This window comes from Ictalurus punctatus, chromosome 5 (genome assembly GCF_001660625.3).
Source record: "Ictalurus punctatus breed USDA103 chromosome 5, Coco_2.0, whole genome shotgun sequence".
NCBI classification, from domain to species: domain Eukaryota; kingdom Metazoa; phylum Chordata; class Actinopteri; order Siluriformes; family Ictaluridae; genus Ictalurus; species Ictalurus punctatus.
The window spans coordinates 34,752,572-34,761,954 of NC_030420.2; the positions used below are offsets into that span (position 1 = coordinate 34,752,572).

At 42.3% G+C, this 9,383-nt stretch overlaps 1 protein-coding gene across 1 annotated transcript; it reads left to right on the forward strand.

Annotated features, from left to right (window-relative positions):
- The first annotated feature begins 431 nt into the window (after nt 1–431).
- ccdc124 (coiled-coil domain containing 124) lies at nt 432–8,052 on the forward strand. The gene is given in 5 exon segments (NM_001201251.1): nt 432–453; nt 1,569–1,735; nt 6,100–6,283; nt 6,707–6,806; nt 7,476–8,052. Coding segments are annotated over 4 exon segments (645 nt in total). The 5' UTR covers nt 432–453; nt 1,569–1,576; the 3' UTR covers nt 7,678–8,052.
- Nucleotides 8,053–9,383: the final 1,331 nt, after the last annotated feature.

The following is a 9,383-nucleotide window of genomic DNA, read 5'->3' on the forward strand; positions in this document are numbered from 1 at the left end:
GAAATATTGTTCATATATTTACTCAATATACTGTTTGTTGTTTTATTATATAAGAAGTGTATAATAATTTAATCTTTCTAGGTCTTTGGTTATAGGTGTACTTCACCACTCAGCCACGAGATGACGACAGTAAAAAAAACTCATCATTTTACCTTTTTTAATATTAAACAAATAAACAAGAGTAATTTAGACGGTTTAAAATCATTTTCACGCACTCAGAATGCTTCTAGCTGTTTTATTTCTTCATTTCAGTTTGTTCAACATAGCATGGTTTCGTATTTTAATAATAATTTTTTTAAAACAGTGTAATGCTATGTTGATGGCAGCAGGTTGTAGTTTCAACACTCAGCCACCAGGAGGCGGAAGTGAATGTTAAAGCGCTCGAACAATCCTTCACCTGGTGGCGAAGAAGAAGAAACGCCAGCCGAGTAGAGTAGAGTGGAGCTACGACGGGTTGGTGAAAATATATACTTTTATTCCTTCTCATTCGTTTGATAACCATTTATATAATTAATATATTATATTTAACACATGTCAGTCTGTATTTGTTGCGTGTTTAAAGCGCTCCTGAGAACACAGCGCCACACAGTAGCATGTTGTTAGCTGTTTTAGCCAGCTAGCATATCAACAACTCTGACATGAGCATCTGTTATATATTTACTCCGAGGTCCAGTCACAAGAGAACTCAGAAATCAGTGCTCCTTCATTTCTGTAACAGTTCTCTGCATATTTATTTCCCTCAGATTTGAGTTGAACGTGATTGATGGTGATTAGCACGTCGCTAACATGTAGTTAGCTAAACTGGTGTATTATTTCTGTGTGTGTGTGTGTGTGTGTGTGTGTGTGTGTGTGTGTGTGTGTGTGTGTATGAAAAACAAACAAACAAACAAATAAAAGCTGCAGAGTTTATATCAGACAGCCGACTGTGACAAATAAATCACAAAAAAATCATAAATGAATCATGTCACGCTTTTATCTCTTTTCACTGTCATGTCCTGCCTAAATATAAAGCAATTTGTGACGTCATCATAACAGTGATGTCACGGGTTAAGAACCTGATTTTGAAGGAACAAAGTAATAATAATAATATTTTTAATAAACAACAGGTTCAGGAGTGCAGTTCATCCTCATCTAGAAATTCAGTTTTTTATGAATATGGTGATTAGAAACTCCCTCAGTCGTACAAGCTCCGCCCACAGCTCATGCATATGAACTCTGATTGGAGCTTACACCTGTCACGTGCTTAGCATTTATTCATTATAGCTAGTAAACTATTTATAATTATAGAATATCATTCATTATATATCAGCTGAAACATTGTTTTTTATTTTCATATTTTTTGTATTAAAGATTTCTTATGAGTTCACTCCAGAATTGATAAAGACTTTTTTAAAGTATTTTAATTTTTGTTTCATTTGATTTAAATTCTGTTTTTAATTAAAAAAAATTTTAAAACCTCAGTTTTTGCATGTAAAGAGCTTCATGGACCTGAATTAAACACCTGACTGAGAGCTAATGACGCGTGTGTGTGTGTGTGTGTGTGTGTGTGTGTGTGTGTGTGTGTTTAGGCGTGGCGATGCCTAAGAAGTTCCAGGGTGAGAACTCGAAGTCGGCGGCGGCGCGAGCTCGGAAAGCCGAGGCTAAAGCTGCAGCGGACGCAAAGAAACAGCAGGAACTGGAGGACGCTCTGTGGCAGGAGAGCGACAAACACGTGCTGAAGAAAGAGCAGAGGAAGGTCAGGGTCTTCATCATCATCATCATCATCATCATCTGTGCACATTCCACTCACTCCTCTAACACATGGTCTGATGATAAGTTAAAAAAATGTGTGTGAGAGAGAGAGAGATGCTGCTTTCAGCCAATCAGAACACACTGTGAGGAAGTCTTTATCGCTGAATCAGTGGTTTAGTGATCCACTATCTGATGACATTACTGATTACTGCATGTAAAATGAATCAGATTACCATCAAATCTACAAAAATACACTGCAACGTGAAACTCGGTTCTGTCAGTAATTTTAGTGTCCGTGCACGACGCGGTCAGAAAAAGTCTGATTTATAATAAAACCATCCTCGGGTGTGTCGCTGTGTGCAGGAGGACCAGACCTCATAAAATATCAAACTTTTCTAACTAGGCTAGTTTGGAGTCACAAGCCGAGGGGAGACGCAGCTAAGCTATCACTGTATGTGTTTAGCTGCTACAGAGTCATGTAGAGTTCATTATCTTTCCTTCTGCTCACGTCATGTTCACGTGAACTGGAACTCATGGACGTTTACGCGCCTTGTTCTCCTGCTCAGCTTCAGGGGATGTTTCTGTTTCAGTTTCAACTCCTTTACTGCTTTAAATAAATAAAACTCGACGTATATCCATTTTCCCTCACACTGACTGTGAGCTAGCGTTCAGGAGAACCGAGAGACCATCGGCCAATAAGACGCGAGTATTTCCACGTATTTCCTGTAAACGCTGTCTGATTGGTCTCGCCTCCGTTCACTGAAGATATAACATTACAGACGTCTTCTTTTACTGACGTTCAGTTACGTCGTGACGAACCGCTCCGAGTGGAGAATTATTCAGGGATAAAGAGAAAATCTTCAGGGCAAAACCTGATTTATTTTAAATATATATTTTACATAATGTTGTTTTCTTAACAATAAATTAGTAACGCAATTTTATTGACATCGGTAACTGTACTCAAATTACATCCATTTAAAACGTAACGTGTTACATTACTGCGTTATCAGAAACGGTCATTAGGTTACAGTGACGCGTTACACACAGCTCTGCTGATTAACGGCGTGAAGCTAAACATGTTAAAGCTCTGAGTTACTGCTTACACCTGAACCTACATCTCCACCTTCTGAACTGCTCATCAGTTGTCTGAGATGTTGTCATGACGATGAATTAATGACCTCAAAAGCTGCTGATGTCACCAGTTCATGGTTTAAGACCTGCAGCATTGTGGGGGGGGGAAAAAAAAAAAAAACGCTCCGTATGTACACCACTCAAGTGTTTCTCTAAATCTGATCTAAACTGTTTTTAGTCTACAGGAATAACTATCAGCACCACACACACACACACAAGTTGTACAGAGTAGTTGTGTAAGAATGTGAACGCCACTGTGCTGTTTATGTACAGAGCTGTGAGTCCCTCAGTGAACACCAGGGGGCGCTGAACTCTCACCTTCCTAAAGCTCTGTCTGTTTATTTCATTTATTTATTTTGTTGTTATTTGTTGTTTTGTGGGGGGTTTTTTTGCATTTTGCTTTAGAAAGAATCCTCAAGTGCACTGTTAAAATTACAACACGAATATAAAGATATAAAAAAAAAATAAATAGAATCAGATTATTTCCATTTGGATGAAATCTGATCTGAGATTAGACGTTTTATTAATCACTCACAGAAACCGACCGATTCATTACAGCAGATTAAAGTCGCATCAGAATATGAATTTTATATATATATATATATATATATAACAAAAGTTTACACCCCCACGTCCTCTGGGTTTAGTAAAAATAAAAAAAGAAAGAAGGGATTCGAAGAAGATTAAATAGATAAAGAAGTAAATCAGTGTGAAATGTGCAACAAGACAAAATACAAAACACCCGAGCGCAAGACTTTATATTTTTATTTTCTTTTTGTTTTTTATATCAAGAGCAGATTAATATTTTGACCTGTTTCTGACGTTCAGTTTTTTCCAGTTAAAAATATTTTGATACAAAGAACCGTTTCCTTTTTATTTCCTCTTCATCCCCTCCATCTTCATCCCCTCCATCTTCATCCCCTCCATCTTCATCCCCTTCATCTTCATCTCCTCCATCTTCATCTCCTCCATCTTCATCCCCTCCATCTTCATCCCCTCCATCTTCATCTTCATCCCCTCCATCTTCATCCCCTTCATCTTCATCTCCTCCATCTTCATCCCCTCCATCTTCATCCCCTCCGTCTTCATCCCCTCCATCTTCATCCCCTTCATCTTCATCTCCTCCATCTTCATCCCCTCCATCTTCATCCCCTTCATCTTCATCCCCTCCATCTTCATCTTCATCCCCTCCATCTTCATCCCCTTCATCTTCATCCCCTTCATCTTCATCTCCTCCATCTTCATCCCCTCCATCTTCATCCCCTCCATCTTCATCCCCTCCATCTTCATCTTCATCCCCTCCATCTTCCTCTTCATCCCCTCCATCTTCCTCTCCATCTTCATCCCCTCCATCTTCATGTTTATTTACACTTCCACCCGAGTCACCTTCACTTTTCTGCTCTTGACGGATTCCACGCTGTTTTATTCGCATCACTGTACCAGATATATCACTCTCCATCTGTCTCCTGTCCTGAGAGTACTTTATTTATTTGATGTTTATCTGATCCAGGATCCGATCCAGGCGTCTTCCTGCGCTGCGGATGAGGTCATGTGACCCTGTATCCCAGACCTTTAAGCTTTCTCAGGAAATGAAGCACCCGATACAAACCCAATCCACTCGCAATGAAGTCCTGATCTGATCACCTCATCTACCTGTCTCACCTACCTGTCTGTCTCTCTCTGCCCGTCTGTCTCTCTGTCTTTGATTGGCCGCATCTCTTTGACTCGATCTCTTTCATCTCGGCGTTCCGCGGCGATTGGACTATTTTTAGATCTTCTAAGCTTGGGTTGGTCAGTGTGGCAGACCTTTACTCTGATTGGCTGATGTGTGTGTGTGTGTGTGTGTGTGTGTGTGTGTGTGTGTGTGTGTGTGTGTGTGTTTGGGGTCAGTAGTGTCTGTGATGACCTTTAACCTCTGTCGCTCAGTGAGGTTGTTGGGTTTTTTTTTCTTCTAAGTGAAAGTCAGTGAGAGAACCAGATCCAGATGTTTACTTGAGATGGAGAGAGAAATGAAGATGTTCATTCTGAGGGATTTTTACTCCGCAGCTGCAGACTGAGAGTTTAATGGAGTCATAAGCGCTAATGATTCCTGCAGTGGTGCATCATGGGGGTATAGGGGGTGTTGGAGGACTTTCCAGGTCAGTAGGTATAATTCCAGTTCTTTAGGTGTGTGAGAGACTCTGACCTTCTTCCAGTTGTGTGAAGTCTCCAGGCAGAACCCCTTCACCGACCGACCGCACGTCGCCGTCTGACCTCAGAGACGCGCCGGGGCGTCTTCATCACGCGGGAAAGTCTGCTTCAGCACGAGGCTCGGAGAAATGTAGGGCTCGGGGACGTTAATTTGGGACGCGCACATCTCCGGGGACGGAACACAAGCCTCGATTTAACCGTGTTACTGTGGAATCAGACACTCGGGAGCTCTCTGATGTGTGTGTGTTGTCTTTCCTCTGACATCACTTCCTAGCTGCTAGCAAGACAGCCGTTCTAAAAGCCCTGAGCACTGGTGATGCAGGTGTCCTTCAGGTGCGTCATTCGGTCTGATCACGGCCTCGGGCATCGAGAAGCGTGATGAGGTCTTTTTGTCCCCTCAGCCAGCTCTATTAGGGGTCACTCCAGGTCATTAGGACTGATAAGAAGAGTTTTGTCTTTTTTCTTCTGACATCACTTCCTGTCTGAAGTGGCTAGCAAGCGAGAGATCTTCTTCTTCGTTCATTTTTCCTTTTTAAGTCTCTGGAGCTCATTACAAGCGGGCGTGTTATCGTGGACGTTGCGTCACAGCGTGTCCCTCTCGGGGACGAGCCTGCTGTCACGTGCGCATCGCTGTTTTGGGCACGTGTCTGAGTGTTGCACGTGTCTTTCTTTTTCAATTTTAATTTCAGAGTTATTTTTAAGTATTGCAACGAAACTATCGTAAACGGTGATGAAAGGTCGAGTAACGGAGCGGACGCGGAGGCGTAATACGGCCCACGTGTAGAATTAGGCCGAAATAGCGGCGTCACAGGATGCAGTAATGCAGGTCAACGCTGCCCGTGTGTTTAATCCCTCACTGCGTCTAATTTTATCCCACGATATACACGCAGGACGCCTCGTCCTTCAGAAACAGTCACGTTCACTAGGACAGGGTTCGTGCTGTTTCCTGCTGTCTCTTTATATCAGGAGCAAAAATCCCAGAATGACAGAATCTCATTGAACTCTGTGTGTGTGTGTGTGTGTGTGTGTGTGTGTGTGTGTGTGTAGGATGAGAGGGAGAAGAAGCGACTGGAGGCTCTGGAGAGGAAGAGAGAGAACCAGCGTCTCCTGGATGAAGAGGATTTGAGGCTGAAGGGGAAACAGACGCGAGAAACTCTGAGCAAAATGACACGAGCTCAAATCGAGCAGAACCTCGACCGGGAACAAGCGCTTAAAGAGACCGAGACAAAAGGTTACACACACACACACACACACACACACACACACACACGCATCATTTGTGTATATAGATAAGGGTGTTTGTTTGTTGTTTTTTCTTTTAAGAGAGCTCACCAGCTTCAGACTCGGTGTGTTCATCAGGACTGCAGTTTCATAGAGCAGCTGTTCTGGAAGTTCATTCGGAGGGTTGCCAGGTTTCATAAAACCCCGCCCTAATACAAGTCCAACCTGCAGAAAAACCACTACAGAATGTTTAGACACGGGGAACGGTGGGGCGGCGGGGGGGGGGCGGCGGGGGGGGCGGCAGTGGTTTGCTCCAGTAGCTTGACTTAAACGCAGTCTTACTCAACTCCAAAATCAAACTCTTTTTCTATACAAGCCCTGTCTTTATCTATAAACAGTTCCTTATCTCACATCCTGTTCTTCCCGCTCGTAGAGAAGAGTAATTTGGAGATGCCGCTGGAGGAGAACATTAACCACATCATTCTTGAAGAAGAATCGGCTCGGACCATCGAGGACGCCATCGCTATGCTCAGGTATTATTATTATTATTATTATTATTATTATTATTATTATAACAAACGAATCTAACATTTTCCATAGCCTTTTATTTGAATATATTTTCTCTTTCTTCTTCTTTGTTTGTTTTATTCGTTCATTTCTTCAGTAAATTATCTGCGTATCTTCCGAGTCCTTTCCTTGGAGACAATTTGGCAAAACTGAGCCGAATTTGAACGAATTATCAATTATAATTGTGGGGTGTTTTGTTTGTGTTTTACATTTAGATTAGATTGTGTGGGTTAATGTAGCGTTCCTGCACAGGTCGATTAAATCTGGTGGAAAAATAAAAAGTCTGGAATTTAAAGGCCCTGACGTCCAGATCTGGAAATGTAACGGAAAAACCTCTGGGAAAATATAAATATTCTGCTGGACAAATTAAAGACATTAAGGTTCTACGCCAATCTTTTATTCTCTGACGTGAACATGTCTGACGTGAACATGTCTGACGTGAACATGTCTGATGTTTATATGGAAAGTCTGAACAGTTTAACTGTATTCTGGGAAAAGCTTTGAATCCACAAAAATAGGAGTTTAGTGTTCTTTACTCTTATTCTTTGGTTAGAGAACTGTTTTGAAATTTGAAGATGAACTTGATTGTGTGTGTGTGTGTGTGTGTGTGTGTGTGTGTGTGTGTGTGTGAGAAGCACCAAAGAGGATCTGGACCGCCACCCCGAGCGCAGGATGAAGGCGGCCTACGCAGCGTTTGAGGAGGCCAACATGCCCCGCCTGAAGATGGAGAACCCCAACATGCGCCTGTCTCAGCTCAAACAGCAGCTGAAGAAAGAGTGGACGAAGTCTCCGGAGAACCCGTTAAACCAGCGCTTCGCTGGCTACAACGCCAAGTAACCACGCCCACACGGCGAGATCTCAGAGACTTACACGTGTAACACAGGGTCTGCACCAATCTCCAACCACACCCTGATCCCCGCCCCAGACGTCTGACTCCACAGATTCACACTGAAGTTCCAGTTTGTGCCAAACTTCACACTCGGGTTCAAAAGCAGAGCAAAGTTCATTTTATTATTTAGAGGTGGTTTTTTTTGTGTGTTAAAAATAAGAGTGCACTCGAGTAACATTTTGAACGCGAGTTTTAGACGTTGATGAAGTTTGTGTCCTAGCAATAAACACCATGTTGGCTTTACAGTAGTGTATTAATGCTCCGAGACCAGGTCCTGACTCCTGCAAGTGAAATGTACTAACATTATTAAACTGCTGAACAAACTGGCCTGGGTATGAACACTGTCAGGAGTGTGTGAGCGTGTGTGAGCGTGTGTGAGAGTGTGTGAGAGTGTGTGAGAGTGTGTGAGAGTGTGTGAGAGTGTGTGAGAGTGTGTGAGAGAGATGCGAGTGTAACTGGAGATGATGAGTTACTGCCATTTTGGAAAGCAGTCGCATCAGAAACAGTTTGATCAGCTGATCGTTTGGAGCGAGGGATCATTTGGATCGCGGGATCGTTTCGGGTGAGCAGAAGAAGATCGGCTGAGCTCTTGGTTTGAAAAGAAGATTAGCGAGATGTTTGTGTGTAGAGAATGTTTTGACACCAGCACACGCGATCAGCCGATGCTTTTTTTTTGTCAAAACATTCCGTCAGTTCAAACCATTAGCTCATCTTGTGCTTGAATCAAAACGATCCAGTCCTAACTTTCGGCCTGTCTTCTCTCCAAACCAAGTGATGAGTTGACCCAAACGATCGGCCCAACCTTCTTTCGATCGACCCACAGGATCACGTGGTCCGTATGTTTAGCCGATCCTTCGGTTAAACTCAACCTTCAGTCGATACTGATCCTGATCACCCGACCTGTAAATTGACCTTTTTTTCTAACGCAAACAACAGAAGCTGAATCAGTCGATCTCGTCAATCTACTTGGTTCTTTGCTTGAGACAAAACACACGCTAAACACTTAACTGTTCTTTTAGACGAATCAGACAGTTAGCAGATGATCTTTTGGTTGAAGCAAACGATGAATCGATCTGTCTGAATGATCAGCACGTCTTCTAAAGTGAGAACTGAACATTCAGTAGATCCTGATCAAGCGATGCTTTGCTTAAACAAACATTTTTTTTAAGTCGGTCCAAAAATCCAGCTGATCTTTTGCGTGGTCTGTTTTTTCTTTGCACCATGTGATCACCCAATCCCGAATGATTTCAGCTGATCTTCTATTCAAACACAAGTGTGTTGTTCAACCAGAACAACCGGGTGAAACACTTACTCGAGCGTCCTCTACGTCCACGTTCAGCTGATCTTTCGACAATTGGCCAAACTTCATCTGGTTAAACAGAACAACGGGTGGATTTTAAACGATCAGCCAGCGTTTGTTTAATAGAATGAAATGATCACTCGATTCAAATGGTTAGGTGATCGTCTTTTGATTGACTGAACAAAGCATTCAAATAATTCAAACGATCAGTGGATCTTTTTCTTCATCTTTTAGGATCTTTTTTAAAAAAAAAATCAATCAGCCAGTCCAGACTTTCAGCTGATCCTCTTTTGATCTCGCTTTTTTGTTTGCACTGAACGATCATCAATCCTAATGTTTATCTGATCGTCTGAT